General features: G+C 35.2%; 4 protein-coding genes and 2 pseudogenes across 5 annotated transcripts; all 6 read right to left on the minus strand.

The window, feature by feature from the left end:
• Positions 1-4,054: 4,054 nt before the first annotated feature.
• On the minus strand, positions 4,055-5,601 carry LOC120166475 (cytokinin dehydrogenase 7-like). Of its 2 annotated transcripts, none has more exons than XM_039175733.1 (2): positions 5,435-5,601; positions 4,055-4,419 (listed from the first exon to the last, which is right to left on the minus strand). In XM_039175733.1, the coding sequence occupies exons 1-2, from the start codon at positions 5,485-5,487 to the stop codon at positions 4,098-4,100; spliced, it is 375 nt and encodes a 124-aa protein (XP_039031664.1). In that variant the 5' UTR covers positions 5,488-5,601; the 3' UTR covers positions 4,055-4,097. The 2 variants fall into 2 exon arrangements, with proteins under 2 accessions (XP_039031664.1, XP_039031665.1); XM_039175734.1 differs by having other exon boundaries at positions 4,055-4,416; positions 5,432-5,601.
• A 380-nt stretch (positions 5,602-5,981) lies between these two features.
• Positions 5,982-6,547, minus strand: LOC120166476 (cytokinin dehydrogenase 7-like). The gene has a single exon (XM_039175735.1). The coding sequence runs from the start codon at positions 6,390-6,392 to the stop codon at positions 6,054-6,056; it is 339 nt and encodes a 112-aa protein (XP_039031666.1). The 5' UTR covers positions 6,393-6,547; the 3' UTR covers positions 5,982-6,053.
• A 406-nt stretch (positions 6,548-6,953) lies between these two features.
• On the minus strand, positions 6,954-7,911 carry LOC120166477 (NAD(P)H-quinone oxidoreductase subunit U, chloroplastic-like). Its single transcript, XM_039175736.1, is given in 4 exon segments — positions 6,954-7,116; positions 7,199-7,376; positions 7,378-7,444; positions 7,552-7,911. Coding segments are annotated over 4 exon segments (621 nt in total). The 5' UTR covers positions 7,817-7,911; the 3' UTR covers positions 6,954-7,005.
• A 301-nt stretch (positions 7,912-8,212) lies between these two features.
• LOC120166561 lies at positions 8,213-11,839 on the minus strand (annotated as a pseudogene).
• A 1,331-nt stretch (positions 11,840-13,170) lies between these two features.
• LOC120166562 lies at positions 13,171-14,771 on the minus strand (annotated as a pseudogene).
• Positions 14,772-19,729: 4,958 nt separating this feature from the next.
• LOC120166563 (protein BIG GRAIN 1-like B) lies at positions 19,730-21,106 on the minus strand. Its single transcript, XM_039175805.1, has one exon. It carries the CDS (start codon positions 21,089-21,091, stop codon positions 19,730-19,732), a length of 1,362 nt encoding a protein of 453 aa, XP_039031736.1. The 5' UTR covers positions 21,092-21,106.
• Positions 21,107-23,903: the final 2,797 nt, after the last annotated feature.

Genomic DNA, 23,903 nt, shown 5'->3' on the forward strand with positions numbered 1-23,903 from the left:
AATATTTTTTTTTTTTTGATAAATCAGAATTTATTATCCAAAATAATAATGTTAAACTACAACAAATCAGCCAACAAAGAGATAAAACAACCTAGATGCAAAAGAGCCAAAGCTTGGTTATATTATATCCCAAGCATTATAAAGCAATTAGTTAGTTCTATCAAGTCTATTAATAGTTTTGCCCTTAAGTCTAATACTAATAGTTTCAATAATATCATTAAGCAAAATATCGATTGATCTTTGCCGACCCTGGAAAATACGTTGATTCCTTTCCTGCCAGATGAAGTAGATAAAAGCGTTCCAAGAAATCTTCAATAAGGTGGAGATAAGAGACTTCCCTCTCCAAGTTATGCTAGCCCAAGATGCCATAGTTTCCCAAGTAAGAGGAGTAATAGTCATATCGTTCAGTTGTAAAACTGTTTTCCAAAGTCCGATAGCAAAAGGACAGTGAGAGAATAGGTGATCTCGCGATTCTTGATATTGACAGCAGTTAACACATGTAGAATCAGAATATAAACCCAATTTCTGCAACCTGTCTCTGGTTGGTAACCGATTCAATAAGGCCATCCATGAAATCAAACTGTGTTTTGGGATATGCAAAGGATACTAGATAAGTTTGTGCCAACAAACCTTCATGCGTTTTATCCGAATCTTATCCCATACTTCCTTGATCGGCTGATGAGCAGCCGAGACTATAGGGAAAGCAATAGATCTCAACTTGAGAATTCAACAAAAGCTCCAGCTGACATTAGATCCAGCTGCAAAAGTCCAGAAATCGTGCTCCTTTAGGACATAGGATTTTAGCCATGCAACCCATAAAGATCCATCGCCTGCTAGAATTTTTCTAATAAGATTGATGGTACAAGCTTTATTCCAAATAGCAGTGTTTTTTAAACCTAGACCTCCTTCATATTTCAGCAGACATATGGATTCCCAACTGACTCTAGCACCGGCTGTTGAAGTATCAGCTCCTTTCCAGAAAAACCTGGAACAGAGTTGATCCACAGATTTAAGAATGGAAGCAGGAAGTATGAGTTGCCTGCACCAAAAGTTACAGACGCTGAACAGGACAGAGCGAATTAGCTCAAGCCTGCCAGACCAGTGCTGCAAGCGTTGCCTGATTTTACCGAGTAAAGGCTCGCAGTCTTTGGCAGTTAATTTCCTTGTAACGAGAGGAATGCCGAGGTATCTGACAGGCAACGACCCAATCTTGAAACCAGTAAAGAGTTTAAGATCCTCTAACGTCCTTGAAGAAATACCTGCTGCAAAGAGTTCACTTTTTGAAGAGTTAAGATTAAGCCCAGAAATTTGGTAAAAGCGATCAAGAACACTTAGGACACCAATCACCGAATCAACATTGCTTTTACAAAAGATCAAGAGGTCGTCTACGAAGGAAAGGTGAGTTAGCCCAATCTTCTTACACTTTGGGTGGAAAGCAAAAATGCCTTTAGCAGCAGCCAAATTGAGCATATTTGACTATGAACAATATCGAATGAGTATTTTTCTTCGTTTTTTCCCCGTTTTTCATTAATATTTCGTATCCGACACGTCACTCTTTACAGTACACCCTTTTGCCTTGCTTGCATTTCAATTTTGGAGCGGGGCAGTTTGCTTTGACTGTTTGTTTGGTTGCTGGGAAAATTGAAAAATTTATCTTCGAAAAGAAAAAAACCAATGTTTTGAAACTTCGAATTTTAATAGTTTTTATATGCGCGGGGACGTCCATGCTCATGACATATCCCATAGCCATGAACTGTGGTTTCAGCTAACTTTCTTTCCCTTCCTTTCTTTCCTTCAACGCTTCATTCCCATTTATATTTCTCCTTTTTTCCTTTTTTTTAAATAACATAAAATAAAAATAAAAATGAAGCCATTCATTCCTCATTCCTCATTCGAAAATTCAAATTTCTTCTTTAAAAAAATGCAAGTTATATTGGGTGGCGGTTTTAATATACAGTTAAAAAATACGTTATTAATTTTGTTATTATTTTTTATTAAAATCGGTAAAAAATTACCTAAAAATATTATTACTTCTACCTAAAACATTAATGTTTTTTAATATTTCCGGTAAAGTGCTAAATAATAATAAAACCGATAAAAAATAATATTTTATTTAACATTTTACTAGATATGTTAACAAAACCGATAAAGCACACAATAATAACAAAATTGGAAAAAAAATAATGTTTCTAGTAATATTTTACCAGTTTTGTTAAAAAAATAATAACAAAATTAATAACACTTTTTATTAATCGTATATTAAAACGGCCGCACGTGATATTTTTAGAAAAAATAGAAATTCCAAATTTCAAAATCCACTCCATGCGAGACTTATTGATTCATTTTTATTTAAAAAAAAAATTACCATAAAAAGCACATGAAAAGAAAGGACCGTTTTGGTAATTTTTGTTGTTAGGTTATGAACAGCGCAATGGAATCCACATATTCCCAGACTTTAGTTTATGGTAGGCATTATTGATGGCAATTTCGATATGGTTAATGTTTGGTTCATGTTGGGTCATGTCAGATTTTTAAAAAGATGAGGTCGGGTCGGGTTAATTTTGGACGGATGGTGGAAAATTTTAATTTAGTTTGACCTGAATATAATAATATAATTTTTTAGTTAAATTTTTAATTTATATCGGGTCAAATTAGAGTGAGGTAGAAGATATAAAAAAATTTATTCGGATCGATTTGGATATAAGATATAAAATTTTACGATTAAATTAAGTTCATATAAAAGATATATAATTTTAGATCAAGTCAGATTGAAAAAAAAAAAATTGATTCGTTGTCATCCCTAAGCTTCAATGATGCAACCCAGAAAGCATGTAGGCGGTTTAGTCATTTCTGGCAGTATTAGAATGGAGCACAAAATGTCCACTACACTTGACAAATATATGAATTACCCCCACCGCATTGAATGGCCACGGCACGGATCCTTTTTATTATTATCTTTATACAACTTAAATGTTAAAAATTTATATTTAATTTAAATTTATCAGAGACTTATTATAAAATTTAAATCAAAAATCTATTTTTGGTTTAACTCAACATTGATAATGACTATTGGGCGATAAAATTTTTAGATTAAATTTTATTTATTTTAATCGAATCTTTTTACGAACTCAAAACTCGAAAAAAATTATAATAATAAATCAAGTAAAAGATCGACGAGTTCAAATATTTTAATAAATCCAATTAAAATCATCCGCTTGTAAACAACGTTTGAACGAGCTCATACCATTTAAACTTGACCAAAAATTGATTTTGTAGTTATCGGTTTAATTTTTATTGGTTTTTTATTTAAATTTTTGATATTTTTTCATATAGTTATTTATAAATTAAAAGTTAAAAGAATATTATTATATTTAAAAACAACGAGAAGTGCAAGTCGAAAAACAAAAAGGCACCTTCAAAGAGCTTACTAGAATGCTGCCATCAAATATGACGACGGTCAGAAGAGTTGTCGCTTGTAACCGCATTGAGGCGGCGAATACAACCAAAAATAAGGACCCCCACCATCTGTGCCGGTCGTAGCAGCCCCAGCTTCAGTTTGGTTCTTATTGTCAAGAATTTCCAAACTCTTCCCGTTGTCCATCAGCATTGGGAATGTTTCAGAAGGCTCGACATATTCGGATCGACATCCAAGTAAACGGCCGGTGATCGGAGAGAGGGTCGAGGTTTCAATACCACAGTTGGCGGCAAAAGTTTGGGCAAATTCGGAATCAGAAGGCCTCTTGGATTCTCATACAGCTTTACGATCACCTTGGTATGCTTTTATATATTGCAGAGCAATGCATGCCAGGCATGGGTTGTCAATGAGAGATGATGATTTGTATGCTGTCCTATTGGCATTAAGCACAGCCACCAACTCATCCGCAGGGTCATCGGTTACTTTGGCTACAGGTGAACAGTTCAATCATTAGGAAGAAAAAAAAAAGCAGTTTTTAATCCAACTGTACATAAAGCTTAGAATGGGACGGGACTACACGAGAGGAAATAATCAATGATTGGTTGGTGCAACATTTGTTGTCAACCAAATGGAAATGTGGGGAAACATTCAAGATGATGTGCAAAAGAATCACAATTCCCTACTAATTATGGCATTTGATGAGTCGGTCCCTCCTGACAATATTTTGACCAGGTGCAAGGATGGCCATAGGATCGAAGCTTTCTTTCCTATCCACAAATCTTGTCCATTGGTTCCCAAAATGTCGTTTCCAATCCTCTGTCGATTGGTAGTGAGGGAGGTATAGCTTGAAATCCAAACCCTCTTTGATGCACCACTTCACAATCTCTTGGTTTTGAGCAACCAATTTCTCGACCGATGTGCCCTTCGGAACGAACCGGAGCAACGCCACGATGTAGAAGATTTCACCTTCCGGTAGCACCACAGACGTTCGATTATCCCATTTGAAAAATACACCACCATGCGTTTGTATAGAATAACATGATATCCATGTACTGTCTTGTTCATTTAGCACGAGTTTTCTATACAAATGATGTTATCCATTGTGGTTGAGCTCAGAGAAAGATGGTCCTACAGCCGTCATTATGCTATGAGAGATATTGGATTGGCTGACGATTGATGTCGTGGGCAAGTCGCATAATATTGTGGGGTCCCTTGTGGTTGACTCTTTTGAGAAAATATAACAGTAATACAGAATCACTTGACCCTCTTTCAGGTAGACATAACTATAAATCATCAATCAATCCTTAGTAGATTATTCGACGAGAAATTTATTTATATTCATTTATTAATGAATGAATTAACATGAATAAGATTTTATGTTCTTTTAATTAAATGAATCAACACGAACAACGAGTTAGTTTGTTCATTTACGTTCGTGAACGTTTGATAATTTATTCGTTTATGTTCGCTCATTTATGTTAAGTCTAATCTCTAGACCCGTTTAAAATATTAAAACATAATAAATTTTAACCTTAAACCCACTAATATTTTAAAACTCAATTAATTTTAAACCCAAATAAAAATACTCAAATCAATTAAAGAAAATATAAATCCAAAAATTATTTGGAAGAAGAAAAAAACTCTTCTCAAATATAAACACAATTAATTTTATGTTCGATTACGTTCATTTATATACATTCGTTTGTGTTTGTTTACGCTCATTTATTTATGTTCGTTTATCATTTTAATGAACGAGCATAAATGCACACGAACAAATTAAATTTCTTAACGAATGAACACAAATAAAAAATTTTGTTTATTTAATTGTTTGTATTTATTCTTTTCTTTAATTAAAATTAAACGACGAATATAAATATACCCTCATTTGTATTATCCAGATTCGTTTATTGGCCTACAGGTAGAATAAGGAAAACAAAATAAAATCTCAACACTTCACCCGATTTAATATGCTTAAGTGGATCCACATACGACACGTGTGGAGAAATTTTTACTCACTTGCTTCGAAGAAGAGGGTAGACCAGCATGGGCCCGCCGACTCCGTCTTTCAACATCGTTTTAAACACCGTCCGATCAAAGTTGACGATGTCTTATTTAGACACGAAGAGGTTCAACCAAGGGTGAGGGCTATCCCAAGAGCCATTGGCTTTCGCTTGTTCCTCCGCCGGCTCCGTGGCTGACATCCACCTGGTGATAAAATTTTAAATATCGTTAAATTAAAATTAAAAAAAATTAAAACTACAATTATTGAAATAGGAGAAAGAGTAAAGTTCAGTGAGTAAACGTGTTACTGAGTAAATGCTTGAGTGACCAAAAAATTCAATATTTAAAGTTCAATGATAAAATTAAAAGTATGTTGAGTGAAATAGGATAAATAATAAAATTCAGTGAGTAAACGTGTAATTTTACCTAAAACAAAAGAATTACGTGATTTAAGGACTTATTTTTACTTTTAAGTCAAAATTTAATTATTTTTTATTTAAAAATAGCAAACCCACCATGTCAGGAGCTGGCTGAAGCTTAATCCTTCCTTGCTCGGGTAATAATACCGAACTTACCAAGGCCGCCCAGGACGCCGAAAAAAGAGTTAGGAGTTCAAAGTTTCGGAGCAAACCGTTATTTATCCTTTCCCTGTTATAACTTCCAATTCGGTGACGTTAGACGTTTGTGGACCATAATGGAAGGTTTGTCCACTAACGCCGGCGTTAGATAAAGTCCCGCCTACCGTTAAGCTCAGGTAATCGGTCCACGACCTCGGAGCCAACCCGAACCTCAAGATGCACCGTGTCAAGACGTTTTCCCATAAAGCCCCACCGGAAACATCGATATAAGGAGAGTCAATGATCGTCAGGAATTCGAAATGGTTTTCCTCCGTCGAACGCATGTCAATCACCAGACCTCCGCCGGCCATCGCCTGACCGTTAATTGAGTGGCCGTTACCCCTTGCAGCAACCGTCATACCGGAGGTCCTCGGCGCGAACTTGAGGACCCGACTTATATCCTCCGCCCCAGACGGTTTAATTAAAAACAAGGGCTTGATCGAATAAAGACCGCCGAAATCTTTTCTGGCCGAACAGCTACCATCACTGCCTTCGATGCTGCTTTGGAGACGGAGGCATTTAGATATGGTGGAAACAATAGTCTAGTTTGGACTCGGCGTCATTATTTTCTCTAGGGTCTAATTGCGCCTTCGGTCCTCCACACGCTAGGAAGTTCAGTGTAAAATTTGATAGTCAAAGGAGCACTCTGATATCACTTCTAATAAGATCATTATCCTTTTCTCAAAAGACATATCTGATAGAATATATAACATCGTTGTTTTTAAACTCTTTTCTTTTCGACGTGAGATTAATGTTTCCACTTCTTGAAGACGTGATACAAGGAGACTGTTCTTATAAATGGGATTAAATCGAGGGCCTGGGCTAGCATAAATGTGCCACGGATATTGTATGCTTATAAATGGTTCAAATTATGGGACAGTGATCATCATTTTAATTGTGATTCTGAAGAATGATAATGATGGCAAAAGAGATCATTTGTGATGACTATATTACAGAATAAAAACACATCCCCTATCGAGCAAGGGCAATAGACAACACGACCGACAGTATTAGCCATCCTAGAAAGAAATATCCCACCAATCTCGTCGGCCCGACGTCCTCCGGTTCTTGTCACACAAAACTCTCGTTATGATTTGAAACCGCTAATTATAATTAACCGGCTAAAAACTAACTTGTGTGAAACGAAAATGGCCTGATTGATTACCCCTGGTGGAGGGTCCTCCTTGGGAGTTTGGGTGATATCCACCTCAAAAGGCCAGGCATATCTATCTGGGTTTTCAGTTCTTGCCAAGCTCCAGTCATACAGCCTTCTCTCTTCCACCGATGACAAAATCGAGTACGATTCCTGAGAAAGAAATGAAGTCCTCAGCTTATGTATGATTACGAACCTGTTCATAAGAACATCCACTTTGAAGGCCAACTCTACCATAGTGATCTACATCTGTTATTGCTGCATGCTAAAACTAAAAACTTGTCAATCGAGTGCAGTCTTTTCCTCAGAAATAATGGTAGTCCTATAAATAGAAATAACAGAAAAGGGTTGATCATGAGATTTACTGATGCCACGAAGAGCTCGTTCAACATTAAGAGCAGAGATTAGAGGAGGAGGTCCTTTAGGAGTTTCATCAATGGATTTTTCTGTTTCTGTTTCAGTGGCTGGTGTCTCGGCTGATACATCACCAGAGCTCCTGATGCTCAGTTTTCTACTCTGCTTTATTGAAAAATTGGTAGAATTTGAGAAGATGGAGGTGCTTCTGCGCGTTGGGGCATGAACGTTGTAGCCAGAAATGTAGAGTGTTGCAGCAGCGGTTGACAGAACCATGGCTTTTGTCACAGTTTTCTGCTTCTCTAGTTTCCAATGGGTTTTTCTATTCGACAAACACAGGAGATAAGACGTGAGCTTTTAACCAAAGGTTCATTATCTTCTCCAAGAACGTGTCAAATATTTTTTTTATAAAAAAACTCGTCTATTACAAGCTATGGGCCCCATTCAGTTCCATTTAACTCTTGCTAATGATTCTTTGATATTGGCAAACTGATGATGACCCGAGGTCATGCGTGACATATGGTAACACAGCTCAAGAATATGAAGCAATGCCGAACTACATTCGTCTTACATTAGACTTAATAAGTTAAAATTAAACGAAAGGTCCACAACATATTGCTACATAGCATCATAGGTCTCAACTCTTAAAAACAAAATAATAAGCTTAAATCTGAAAATACTCTTCATCAATGTACAACTCCAGTTCATTACAACCCGTCTTGTCCTAAGCTCCGGTACCAGAATCATCTCCGGTTGAAACCAAGACAGAATGAGATCTAATGGCTTCATATCAGCTACTTGTATTCTATGCCAGAATGCTGTCTTCCATGCAACTCTAGACAAGAAGTTCCAATTCGAGTTAAACTACGATGTACAACAACTACCTATGATTCATGCTTCTTCCCTCTCTCAACCACCAACGGGGATCCCTACAAGTTTCAAATGATTAAATCCTAAAATTTGTTCACACAACAAATGCAAATGAGTCAAAGAGCACGTATCTAAACGTGAGACTAATGGTAATGGTGATATAATGGATAAAGATGATGTTTATTGTTCATAGTTGTATAAGCTCACCTAGCAAGAAAGGAACGAAGTGGGGATCCTTACCTATGATATAAAACACTCCTCATCAAACAAGCAATAATGATCAAGTGGTCGCATATGTTGCGTCGGGCCTGTCTTGATTGACTCGGTTGAGATTTACGTGTTGGGGAAGGAGATTGTATCGTATACCCAGCTCCTCAAAAATTCTCTTCAACTCAAGGACCAGTTCTGTTCGACGCCTGTTCTTCTCTCCAAAGTCCTGGAAGTTCATCGTGTGATTGCAAAAGAGAGCCATCTTTAACTTGTTGACATTCTCAATTTCCCTCACCACCACAAGGTGGTTAGGATGCCACAGGGCATTGGCTTCCAAATGCCTGATTAGACATAACAGCAGACAGAATATGAATTTATGGGCCGAAATGGACTCGGAATGCAAAAGAATAAGGTGTCAAACTATGGGGACACCTACATGAAGCTATAGCAATGTTTGGTTTTCTCATAATCAAACCTTACATGGGTTAAAGGTAGGATAAAGCTAGAGTAGACTTACTTCTTTATTTCTTCTTTCAGCTTGCCTATTGTCTTCGCTGGGGTCATAAAATCAATCGAGAACTCTATCGTATCACTCATATCTGGGCTTCTGTAATAGTTGCTGATGGGTTTTGTAGCCAAAACTGAATTCGGGTAGTACACCTTTTCATTATCAAGCTTCAAGAAGACGGTCGTTAAAATATTCATCTCCTCGACCAGCAACTGCGAGTTACCAAGTGATAAGCATAATTAGTAATCTTTTCCAGACATGTATGTAGAAGTATGTATTTTTCAATTGTTACCTGAACACCATCAACCACGCAACGATCGCCAACATCGAATGGATGCATCACAAACACGAATATGATAGCTTCAAATATAGTCTTGCAGGTGTTTCCAAACATAAAAACTGCCAGTACGAGCTGCGATGAAAGTAGCAGAAGCAGTTTTGTGGTTGCAATTTCCACCAAAAGAAGCCATATGATAACAGTAACAACGATTACGATTGCCGTCGCAAGTGCATTCAACTGCTTTACAGCTGTTTTGGTGTCACGCAAAGCATATCCTAGTGTTTTCCGATCCTGGTAAACTTTTATCTGCATGAAATAACAAATACGTGCATGTTAATCAAGAACCCTTATCTCCAGGGATGGTTTTAATTCATCACAGCAAAGCTATAATGCCGGGGTTGTCTTCTAACAATCAAAAGTCAATAATGTGATAGCAAAGGGTGTATTTCACAAACCACATAATTTTCTCAATATAAACACTTGGATACTATGTACGAAACAAATTCTTTTCACCAAAATATACAACAATGAAGACATATGGACAATAAGCATTCCATTAGAAAGATGTCCTATTACAGAAATGGAGTATATTTTGACTTCCAAATGTAAATCAAAAGCATAAAAAGCATTAGATTAGTCAGATCATCTTTGCTCCGTGTTGCCAAGAGTATTCAAAATTTTGTTTAAGTTGCTAAAGTCAAAACATTTAACTTTCTTCCCCAATCTATCGAGTAGAATTTGCCGCAGAACAACATATGGCATATGGGGTTCCAGAAAATAACAGGAAAATTTGTTTCTCATACTCATTGCCGCAAACTTGCATAAATATAAAATGTTCAAAATGTTACTCAAGATATTGGATTCATATACAGCTCTTACCACCCAGTTTGTGAAACTTTTTCTGTCAATTTTTCCAGTGCTTGATCCTTCAAACAAAGGTAACACAAGATCCACCTCCTCCTTAATCATGAATCTTAAGAGGTCATCCTCATCAATATAACTGACCATAAAGAGCATCAAGTTCGAGTAATAAAATTTATTTTATTTTTTAAAATAAGTATCATGGAAGGCTGATTTTCTCACCTACGATGGAGATCATGTCGGGTTACATGTGCAAAAATTTGATGAGCAACATACTGTGCCTCCTCCTCATTGGTAATTTCATTATCTGCTTGTTTGCCACCTTCATCACAAGCACTTTCATCTAATGTGTTAGAAACAGTGGAAAGCCCTGAATTCGCGATAGCATCTACCAACACCTTCATATGCCAAGCTGAAACTTTTTCTCGCTTCAACCTATGGACCTTTCCCATGTCAATCAACCTTTTTGTTTTAGGCTCCTTACCCTTTTTTCTTTGCTAACAATCAACTGAGCTGGCGGTTTTTGAATCCCATTAATCTCCATAAGTGGTGGTCCTGAAAGGGTCCTAAGCACGTAGTGATGGAAGACTGATTCTTGTATTCTGTCAAAGAATTTGTTCCTATGGAAATTCGAAGCCAATATCTTTAACAACAAAGTCTTCAACAAGCACAAAAGTGATCCAAAAACTACGCTTACTAAAGTCCAGGTTAAATGATTGAAAACTTTTGTTCCAGTCTTTGATCTCTCAATATCAAGAAACAGAAGAACCCAAGTAGCAAGAACTATGCTAAGCCAAATACACGCCTGAACACTCTTCTTCAAACTATGAACGAAATACAGCACTTTCTTCCGAAGCAGAAAGTTAACCTCGATCAAGAAAACAACCAGAAGCATAAACCAACGAGTAACCAAAAAGCCACAGAATATAACCACCACAAGTACACACAACTTCCAAATTTCCAAACCCCATAAAAGGATGTTCTTTTGTTTTCCTATGGTTAAGCTAGTTATTAAACACCCGAATAGAAACACAAATACAAACCACTGAATCACAACCTTGGGTTTCAATCCATTGAGCTTCTCTTTATGCAGTTTAACTTTCTTAACTATCTCCTCGTTTTCATCCTCCTCAGTGGAGCCTCTAGAGGCCATTGATAACGTTTTTGACATGGCAGAATCCACCCTAATACTTCTAGCCGACTTGTTATTAATGGAGGAGAGTCTATAAGGTGAATTACCACCAACTTGTTCTTGATTAGCTAAACTATTATCTTCCATTTGATCAGATTTAGGGACATAAGATTGTTCTCCGAATCTAGACTTGGGTTTAGCAAATGACCTTCGTCTAAGAAGAGGCTCATTGCCTGCAATTGGGGCTTTAGGTGGCTTGTTTGCAGTAGGACCAGCCGTAACAGCGCTAGATTCGGCCGATGCTTTTTTGTGTGAACCTTGAGAATTAAGCTTAGGGTCCAATGCTTCCGCTTCTTTTGGACAAGACCCTCTTGAATTTTCTTCGCCGGAGACATTGATCACCACCTGTGTACCTCCATTGTTTCCCTCCTCGGCCATTGCTTTAGTTTTCCGTCAAAACTCTGGTAAGGGAAAGAAAAAAACAATATATGAAGCACAAAGAACTTGGTTCCACTTACAAAACAGAATCAAGTTAACGTTTAGGAACAAATGAGGCAAGCTTCGCATTTAAAAATAAGACCTTTCTTTTACGACATCTTAACAGCTGTTAAAGTAACGTCGAAAATCTTATTAAATCAATGGCAACTAATAGAAAACTTTTTAACAAAAAAAAAATAGGATCGATTCATCTTTACTTCTTTAGCACAAAAAAGAGTCGGGTGCACTTTACCTCGGATACAGGGTTTACGGAAAGAATAAGCAAGCAAGGAATCCCCAGAAAGAGTAAAAACAAAGAACCAAGAGTTCATACCTCAAGCAAGTGCAATGAAACCAAACAAAGAGCAGGAAAAAGGAAGAAACAATCTACATGGACCAGACCAAGATGGACATATAACCGGTTCAAACAGTGAAAACGAGCACTCGCACAGTATGAAGCCCAAAAAAGAAAGAAAAATGGAAAATGATGAAGAGGGTGGGAAAATCCAGATTTTGAAACAGTCAACAAGGGAATCAATTTTAAGGGGAAAAACTATGAATGAAACCTCAGTTTCTTAATCAAAACAATGGCCTATGAACGTAGTTAGCTGTAAGAGCGAGCATAGATGGATCACTATAATGTTATTAATCTGTTGTCTTTAATGTTACAAACTAGGGAGAATTTTATTTTTTTATTCATAGACGACAAGAACCATTGGTTTTCCATTCTCCTTTTCCTTTTTGCGAAGATTTAAGGTTTTAATAAAGAAAACTAGGGCGGGACTCGGGATTGCTGGAGGTAAACCCATGAACAGACAAAAGGGTATATCTGGACATTCAGAAATTGTTTGTTATAATTTTTAAAAGTTATATTTTGATCATTTATATCATTAATTTATCATAAATAATCATATTAGTCTTATTACATCGATGTTACGATATATTAAAAATTAATTAATTACTGTTCTGATTAAAATATTGATATAAAATTAAAAAATTATTTTTATTAACATGTCAAATCATTATTGTAATGAGAGTTGATATTCAAGTGATCATTTTATGGAATCTATCAAGCAGTTTCAAAGTTTTTTGTTCGAGCAACGGTGTCTATAGCATATGTGTCAGTTTATTGTTAATTGTTTGAGAGAATTCTAAATAAATGCTACCTTGTAATCATAATATAAGTGGTTAAAATATAATTTCTCAAAGTTGAATGATCGAAATCATGAAATAAAAGTTAAATAAAAGTTACCACAAGAGTAATTTACCCTAAAAAAGAAATGGAAGGGATGCTAGTGAAGGGAAGAATACTGCAGCAAGCAGTATTTTTCTTTGAATGTGGTTTGGAAATTTGACAAAGTGAACGTGATGGTTGCAAAGGTTGGTCTAACAGAAGCATCTTCATCCCATGACTGGCAAATCAATTCGATCACCTCCCCCAATTCGCCATTGTCTTCTGGTAGTGCTGGCCTTAGCTTTCCTTCTCCAACCTCCAACGCAATCTAATAACAACATCCGATGGATACGTGTTAGCACCAGAGATATAATGTTAATAGACGTAATCGATTGATTACCTTGGCCGGTCCATAATTTGTCTCGATATAAGGATGATCGCCGGTGATGAGTTCATTGAGAATGATCCCAAAGCTGTACACATCGGACTTTTCGTTGTAAGGCTCACATCTGATGATGTCTGGTGCCATGTAACGTAAGTTCCCGTTTCTCCTGTAAGTGCCATTTCTTCGTCGCTTAAAAACCGAGCATGGCCGAAATCGGCCACCCTGATATGCTTGGCATCGTCCAGGAAATGTTGCTGGGCTTCAAATCACGGTGAATGATTTTGGGTTTTTGTTCGTGAAGATATTGCATTGCTTGTGCGATCTCCACTGCTTTGCTCAATCTCTCTTCGAACTGAGGAAGCGGTGTTGCTCTGCCTTTTTTCCGGTTGTTTCCAGGCCCATGCAACCAATCCCTCAGTGTCATGCTCAACAACTCCGTCACTATCCAACCTCGCATCGGCGGCTCGAGGCATGCACCCATTAGCTGGAGTATAAAGCAATGGCGCTGCTTAGATAATGTCTCGATTTCTTGAGCAAAAAGCCGACACCATTCTCGTTCTTTTCGAAGAAATCGGGGTATACACACTTCACTGCAACTTCAAGGCCTCGCCATATGCCCCTGTGTATGTCTGCAGTGCTCCCTTGCCCAACTTTTTCTCGCAACTCAATCTGCTTAAGTGATCGAACTCTTAAAAGGGTTGGTTTTCAACATTTACAATCACTTAAAACGTTACCTCGCGGGGGTCGATGAACCATCCGTTCAACTTGGCTCGACCTATGAGTAGGCATAGATCCGATTGGTGAGAAGGTGAGGCAGGGAGTGGTTGAGGAGCGCTGGTATCGACAATGAGGGCAACATCCCGAGAAATAGGAGATTTGCGTTTAATTATATGGTCCAAGAATCCTTTATCGTGTGCTATTTGAAGACTGTACCTTAAATAGTCTTGTGTTCTCTCCATTTTCATTTTGTACATGGTCCGGACTTCTCTCTGTTTTTGGACCTCCTTTTCAAGCTCTGCCACCTTCACCAGCCCAAAGCACACATGCATCCAGGATTCACGTAACAAAAAAAGTGTGGCCCAGAGCCTGTACCTGCTGCTCTAAATTGGAGGTCGGCCGATTCGGACGTTGTTGCTTTCCTTGTTGCAGACGATGTGGGTTGGTGGAGGCAATCGATCCTTTTCCCAAACAATCATTAAAGCTAAAGCAGAGTTGACTAGATGGTGTAGTCTTTTCTGTTTTTACCAGGGGACTCGTTGTTACAAGGGCTTGTTGATGATCCGATATGATGGCCCTGTTCTGCTCTGGGGTACCCGAACTCGACTTCATTCTATGTTTTTTTTTTTGGATTGGTTAAGTTGATTATGGTGTAAGAGGAGGGGGGAACTGAACAACGTTAATGGTGGTTATAAACTGGTTTAATTCTTGTTGTTTTGTGGTAATCAAACGACAGTTGTTGGACGGATTTTCCAATGTAGAGGCTAATGTTAATTGTAAACTAGGATCATTTGAATGGGTCCTTGTAATAAGTTCGAGAGTCCGTTTTCCTATGATGTCCAAGTGACGATGAAAATAATGTAATGTTGATCCGTCATTCAACGGGCGTGGTCACCTAAATAGCTCATTTCAGAACCCGTACAAAATTGGACCCAAAAAACCGGTCCCATACCCTGCGAGATTTGAAAGCGGGTAGTCATGTGGTACGGTGACTTAGTATACTATTAAAATAAGACGTTATCAGTTTTATTATTATTTTAAATAATAAAACCGGTAAAAAATGATCGAAAATATTTTTTTATCGATTCTAATTACCTAATAAGTAAACACGATAAAAAAAATCCGGTAACAAAATAATATTTTCGATAAAACACTACCTAAAATATTATTTTTTTGATCGAATTGTTTCTACCGCGTTTACCTATATATGTAATTAGAATTGGTAAAAATAATATTATTTTTGATATTTTTTACTGGTTTTATTATTTAAAATAATAATAAAATCGATAGTGCATTATTTTAACCGTATACTAAGACGGCGCTGTAGGTGAGCGTTTCCCTTGAAAGCGTGGATGGATACCCAAAATTAATGCAATCCTTCCAAAAAAAAGTTTTGTCGTCTCTTATTCAAATGCTTCGTCTTTATTAATTCATATTGACCCGCGATACACACCTGATTTTAGTAGGTAAATATCTCGTAGGGATTTTTTTTACATACACAATGACTTAAACCTGAAATATTGTTTAAACGATATCAAACTACTTACCACTTAAACCAACTTCATTGGTACTATATTAAAATAATTTGATATAACATTACCCTTGCTGATTTTATTTTAATTATTTTGTATACTATTGTCCCGTCTTATTTGTTACTTCATTTTTTTATTGTATTATTACTATCTTGTTTTTCTCAGTGAAAAAAAGGGAAATTGTCACATGTCTAGTTAAAAACCCTTAAACCTAATTAGAAGAGAATAGTACACGTGACAATTAGAGATGACAAGTCAAAGGAAAGACATCCGAGAGACCAAACATAAACAGCAAGCTAATAATCCTGACCGCATCCATCGTGATGCAGAAGCTACTTACAATTTGAACTAATCTAATTGGTACTATATTAAAATAATTTGATATAACATTACCTTTGCTGATTTTATTTTAATTGTTTTGTATACTATTATTACTATCTTATTTATTAATTTTCTATTAAAAAAAGTCATTTAAACCGACAACAATATACATTTTTTTTCTGTCTTCATCGTTAAGATCGAAGCTTTTGTGGACCTAACGTGGACCATACTGACTTCACTTGTTTTACTTTTGTGGATCAAAGACGAAGGAAACGATGGGTAAATGATCTCATGAAAACTTCTATATATCGGGATCGCCAATCATGAATCTTTGTCATTTACTACCAAAGCAAAAGTAGACCAAACAATGGACCATCCCCAAGTTGCAGAGGTGGATTCCATTGCCAACTTATACGCGGTTTGCCCATGTCTGAAATTCTGTTCAATGGGGTGGGGTTCCACTTGAAGTTTAAGAACGTGGTTACGGTTGTATTTTTATCTAAATTATAATTGACGATCAAGTTAAATTTTATTATAATCCTTAAGGTTAAAGATTACAAGGTAATTAAAAGAGATGTAATATCTTTTGAGAATTTCAATTTAATTCTTTTTATTTTAAATGTGATGTCCTTATTTTGCTATTATCTATTTTTATGTTATAATACTAACTTTTTGGTTTATTTTCTTTTAGGCCCCCTATTTAGCCGTGTTTTCACATTCTGGTCACTAGGGTTCTTTTTAAAAATTCTTTAAATTTAGCTTGATGTTTTAGTTTATTTCAATTTAATCACGTTTGATGCTTCTTTATTTTAAATCAAATGTTTTTATTTATTGCAATTTGATCCTTGCACTAATTTATTTTTGTAACGTTTAATTTTTCTCAGGTTATTCGAATCAAAATCTTCGTTTTATATTTATTTTAATCGATTGCATTTTTTCCATTTACTCGATTATTTATTTTCAATTCAGATTATGTATTTTAATTAAGATAATTAATTGGTATTCTATATATTTTTTTTGATTATTTCTTTTCAGGTACGTTCTAATTAAGGTATATTTTATGTTTTTTTATTTTTTTTAATTTAAACACTGATTAGATTAATTTAGTTTTAGATTCAAACCTTAAATTTAGACTTCTCACAATTTGTCCTCTAATTTAGGAAGTAATTCAATTTGGGCTTTCGCATTAAGATGCCCGATTGTCCAAATCAATTACTCGGTTTCATAACTGGTTAATTTTAATTAGATTAATTACTAGACCCTTAGTTTAGATTTAGTCCCTTAACTTGAGGTTTTTGACCTTCTAGTCCCTAAACTTTTAATTAGGTTTCCCAATTGACATATCGAATTAGGTTAACAATTAGAGTCTTGACATTAGGTTTAATTTCATATTAGTCCTTTAATTAGGGGATGATTCGATTTGGGTTTTTGCATGAAAATGCTTGATTGCTCATATTGATTATCCGATTCAATAATTTGATAAAACAATATGGTTAATATTAGAGACTTCATTAATCCATTAAGTTATTTAATTTCATAATTTGACACTTTAAGATGTGAAATCCTTTAATAAACGCATCTAGTAATATTAGGTCCTTAACCTTTGGTTGGTTGCATTTCTTTTTGAAACACGTGGCAATGTTGATTTATTAAGGAATTAATGGTATAGTTCCCGCAATCATGTTCTGGGGGCGACTATTGGTAATTTTTGAAGTATGTCAACATTCTTTTCAAATCCCTTCATTTTTTAAATCTCGATGCAATGCCCAGTTATTGGACACAATAATTGATCTCCCACATTCATGCTAGGGGTGAATATTAATGGCTTTGATAAAAGAACACCCTCTTCAACTTTGCATCTATAGTGATTTTTAAATTAAATAAAACTTTGAAATCCAAATTTCCAAATTCTTAAATATAGGGTATTTGACTAGGTACTAATTTCTGGGTGGTGTGGGGGTGCTAATCATTCTCACGCGTAACCGACTCCCGAACTCGATTTATGGTTTTTACATACCTCAAACTTGGTAAAAATAAAATATTTTATTAAAACTATCTGATTTTTATGGTGTTTCAATCGCACTTTAAAATGATTGATAATGACTTCTCGTATTTCAAAATCTTTTCAAAGAAAAACCCTAAGTTGAACAAATTTTTTTTTCACCCGAACGAAAAACGGTGTCGACAAGCAGGTTGCAAAATAACCGACATTTGAAGATAAAAACAATGGGGGTTTTCTTGTTTTCTTTATGGCGAGGGACAATGAATTCTCTAAATGTAATAAACCATGCATAAATATATATTAATTATTAGGGCTGATGATTTAAGGGATGAAGTTTTTAATTTATAATTTTGGGATCTAGGTTTTAATATATAAGATTATGAAATTTATTTTTTATATAATTCTATATCAAATAGTTTATTGCTTTTTAACTATGATTTTTTTAATTAAGCTTTTAGGAGATGTTCAAGGAATACACCCTGGAAGGGAACCCTAACGCACACCGCCGTCTATTATTTTTATAAACCCTTTGGTTGTTGGTTAGTCTATTTTTTTTTCATGCCTTATACGACACAAGGAAAATTTGAAACTTGAAGCTAACCCGATACTCCAGACTCCATTAACACGACCTTAAGACCAAAAACTAATATTCTAACATTTAAAACATGTTATATTTTGATTAAAATTATAATTAGTAATTACATTTAATTTTATTGTAAATTGAATGGTCAATTATTATTTGGTAATTGAGTTTATTACATATGTGAATAGAGTCAGCTAATTTTTATAGACAGACACAACATAATTAATAATTACTAATGCTACTACTTATTATATTTAATCAATGAAGCTTTTGTTGTAACTACTCTCGAGGTTTTTTTTTCAAACTCTAAACTGAATAGGGCATTAAAATATATTAAACCCTAAAGTTACAAACCCACTCCGGCCATAAACTAATGCAGTTTCGGCTGGTTTATTAGTTTATGATCATCTGATATGATTAATCAATTATAAGTCACATTTATTGGAGGTTTCCCAAAGCAAAATTGATATGTTAATAATATATATTTATGATAATTATTTAATACATTGGTAGTGAAAAAAATAATTTTATAAGCACTATTAAAAGGAAGACAATTGTCCTTGTATTTAAAAATTTAAAAATAAATAAATATAGTTGTCATCCTTTCAAAAGTATCAATAATTTTTTTGATTTAAAAATAATTATTTAGAAGTTATTTTAAAATTTTCGATTCTCATTCACTAAGATTGTGACGTGGTGATCCGGGTTCATTAAGTAATTTTTATTGTTCAAGAAGACGGGGGCTTTGAATACACAATGTTCAAGAAAGAAAGCAAAAGAAACCTCCTAATCAACTTTCTGTATTCCCATGAGGAGGACGAAGATCTGCCTTTGCCTTTACCATCACAATCCACGCACTCCATTCGAATCTTTCATTTTCCCACTCCTCACTCTTTTTCGCCGGTCCCTGTTCCATCAAATGTCACTGTGAGCGTCTCCTCAGTTCCATGCTTCCCTTTCCTTTTTCATGTTACCCTTTGCCTTTATTTTTCACGTCTTACATGCTACCTGTAGTTTACGATACTTGTAATTAAGCCCATAATGAAAGTCGAATGCATTGGATATTTACACCAAAAATTGAACATATAACAATGCATAAACAAGACTAGAACCAACAAAAAAAGGGGTGAAAGTTAACTATGCTATCAAACCATTGGCAATGGCTTGATTTGTTTCTACATGAGTAGTTTCATACACCGGAAGCTCTTCCCTGTACCTGTCGTTACCAATGAGGACCAGATGATCTAACTCGAACAAATCCGAACTCGAATAGCTCGCTGCATCCTCTTCATCTTCATCCATCTCCTCCATTACATAATTACTGCGACTGTCCCTTGATGTAAAGTCGTTCTTCCTTTGATTCAGATGATATTCTTTCAAAAACTTTGCAGCCATTTCTTCCACCCGCCTAGCCTTTTCCATTACTCGAAACTTCTTCTCTTGTTCGACTTTTATCAATGGAGATTTCCGAATTTTCCATACGGCAGGGGCCGTAACCGACACCGTTCTCGGCAAGTCTTCTTCTTCGTATAAGTGTTTTTGTCCACATGGTCTGCAGTCTTCATCAACGATTACACTCACCGGGCAGAATCTAACAGTTCTTTCGACTCCTTTACGCAGCCTTTCTCTTGTGGAAGGCGAGTTCTTGCTCAGACATGATCTTGAAAACGAGGAAGCTGAAGAACAAGTTGAAACCAGGTTGGACTTCAATTTCCTTTCATCATCGCAGCTTGTTTTCTTTGAATTACTTGTCGTAAACAGAGAACTGATGAAACTCACGATTCGGCCGCCTGGTGAAACGGGCTGTTTCACCTTCTTCTGATAGCCGTAAATTTTGGCGGCCCTTGGTTTTGACGTGGAGTGACTTTTGTGAAGCTTTGGCGTATAGTTAGAGGCCGAACTATAATGATAATCATCGCGCATATGCGACTCTTTCTGTTTGTAAAACAGAGTCCTCCCTGTTTTTTCTGTTTTGACTGGTTTCTCCGACTGAACCGACACGCCGGTCCTAACAGGTTTCGGCCTCGATGTTGCAAAACACGATGATTTGGATTTCGTAACACACATAGATTCAGTGTCGGATGATGACAAACCACCGGAACTGGAATCAGATGAGGTGGAAGTGGAGCTAAAGAAACCGGCATCATGGTCTTGATCATGATCATATTCATGATCTGATTTCCTTTCGAAGTCAGAGAAAACCTGTTTCAGGCCTGCATTCGCCTTTTCATTAACCTTCTTTTCCATCCATTTCTCATTCGAACAAGGTTTTCGAAGACTCGACGTCTCTTCGTCTTCTTCCTCTGCATGGCCTCTCCTTTTGTTGCATTTCATGGTACCTTTGCTCTGTTTCTTTTGCATTGTTTCCCTGTAGAATTTCAAGTCACCATTTGTGGTGTCACCATCATCGATGGAACGGTAGATTTTGTCAAGCAGAGTAGAAGAAAAGGATGGGTTATCTCTCTCATGCCTGTACACTGTTTTCTCAAATCTGTTCATGGCTTGTCGATTCCTAAAAATGGGCTCACAAAATGAACAGAAAATAAGCGAGAGAGCGATGAGAGCTTTGAATTGAAGATTGAAGTGAAGGGGGAACAAAAGCTTGGTACTATATAAAGGTGTGACAGATTATCATCTGCGTACGTGGCAGTCTTCTGTCATTTTTCACTAATCCCAGATTAGCCCTTCCATTCTCATTCACTTTGAATATTGGGCCTTCTGATCAGATCCATTGCAGAAGGAGAAGGGTTTGCCAGCCTCTGTGTGGGTCCGTATGTTCTTTTAGTTTTTTAGTTTTTTTATTAAACGGTAATTACAAAATAATATATGTTTAAACATTTTTAATCATTTGACAATGAACGTTCAATCACTCTGCTACAGTCGTTGCTATTCAAACTCGTAATCTCTAAGAACAATAACGATTTTTTAATCACTGAGGTAAGTTAATTTGTGTTCCGCATGTTCTTTTAAGAATGGAAATTTTCTTGGGTAAACTATATCGTAGGTTTATTACCTTAAAAAAGTTATAAACGTTTTTATTCAATTAATTAATTTTTATAAATAGATTATCATATTATTATTTTAATTAATTTGGGTAAGTACAACGCAATATCTATTCAAAGATAACTTTCAACCATTTGACATTGAACGCTCACACTCCTGACATTCTTGGTGCTCGAATCCGATACCTCAAGGAATAAAAAAAATTATTACCGAAATCACTTGACTCGTGCAATTATTAAATGTATAAAAGATGTTAACTCTTAACTAAAATAGACTGATATGAGTATAACAATAGATAGTTAATATGATTATTATAATCGATTAATAAAATGATATGATTATAATTAAATAGTTAATATTTATACAAATTTTATATAATAATATAATTTTAATAATGGATTAATTGAGTGATATAAATGGCATCTATTATAATTTATCAAGTAACAGTATAAAATAAAAAGGTTGGATGCTTGTGGCCTGGGTCCTGGCTCAAGTAATAACTTCAAGGGTAAACTATATGGGCGACCATTAAATTATTGCTCATTTTTACTTTGACCACTGATGTTATGATTTGATCAATAAAACCACTCAACTATTTAAATGCTTTAATCAAGCCACTGATCATTAATTTTTAACGAAGGTGATGACGTGAAAGTTAATAAAATTATCATAAAAATATGTTTACACATGGCACCTCCAAATTGGAGGATTAATTTCATTAGTTTTAAAGTTTTAAATAAATAAGTTTTCCCACCAATCAAGTGGTCACCACTCATGGTGCGCCCAAGGACCACTTTGGTCCTCGGTTCAAATCTTCACAGTTTCACTTTTATTCTAATTTTTCTTCCCCTTACATTGAGGTGTTACATGTTATCATCTGATTGATGAGAAATTTTATTTAATTAAAATATTTTAATTTAATTAAATTAACACTCCAATCATATAGTGACACATGTCACTTGAAAATATGTTATAATAATTACTGACACATGACACCTCCAGATTGGAGGGGTAGATTTATTTAATTGAATTAAAACAATTGACTAAATTGATAGAACATATAAATATTAATGACCAAATATATAATTATGCAAATTTTATTAATTGTCATGTCACTGCATTCGTTAAAAATTAACTGTCAATGGTTTGATTGAAACATTTAAATAGTTAGATAATCTAATTGATCAAATTGAAACACCATTGGTTAAAATACAAATAGACAATAATTTAGTGGTCAGCCGTGTAGTTTACCCTAACTTTAACCGGATAGGTTTGTTACAATATCATTATTTCCTTCTAAAAGTTTATTATTTCTTTTTCTAAGAATATAAAAATATTATAATTTCTAAATTTCAAGGTTTTCTCTTTTCCTTTAAAGACAATATTAATATATTTTACTATTTTAATAGTAAGTCATCTCTCTTTATAGTATGAGACGTGTAAAATATGTAATACAAATGTATTTATACTAAATGAGTGTATAAGTCTACAAAAATTTTAAACAATAATTAAATATAATAATTATAGATTTAATAACACTATAAATATATGAATTATACAACCAATGGGGTTAATTCAAGTGGTAAGCAACTTGATATCACTTAAGCAAGGTCTTAGGTTTGAGTCTTTATGTATGCAGAAAATCCTCGTTGGTAGACTCACTCGTCAAAGTCAGATGTGCGACTCGGGTCGGTCCAAATTAATCAGGGTGAAACATTGAAATCGAGGGGCAACCAAAAAATATAGGAATTATATAAAAGTATACAAATAATATTAAATTATACTAAAAAAACTTTTTCATATAACATAAATTAATTATGTATGCATTAACTTTTGTATGAACAGATAAATTGAATTTAGTTGATTTATGTTATACATATTTCTATTATTTTGTTTCTGGCCGATTATTGAAGGTTCGCCGTCTCTTCTAGGGTTTTTAAATTGCCAGTTTAATGGCGGCGTTATTATTAATACATCATTGAAAGGAATAATTGTACCTAAATGATTTAGAAGTATCTCTATTTTTCTAATTTTTTATTTTAAATTAAACTCTTCCGTCCGGACCGGAGTAAGTGTTACAATTTTAAGACAGCTCCCTAATCGGTACGACAGCGTACCATAATAATAACTTGATGTTTCATGTTTGATTGTATATCTTGTTCTCAAATGGCTGGTCGATACCCTGAATGGAACCATGGTAGAAGATCATCCAACAAACGTTTTTGTTAAATGCTCCAAAATAACTACCAAGAATGATTTGAATTCAGGAATGAACCTAGGGATACTGAAGTGCGGTCGCATCCCTTAA

Source organism: Hibiscus syriacus, unplaced genomic scaffold (genome assembly GCF_006381635.1).
Source record: "Hibiscus syriacus cultivar Baekdansim isolate YM2019G1 unplaced genomic scaffold, ASM638163v2 tig00111640_pilon, whole genome shotgun sequence".
Classification (NCBI taxonomy): Eukaryota; Viridiplantae; Streptophyta; class Magnoliopsida; order Malvales; family Malvaceae; genus Hibiscus; species Hibiscus syriacus.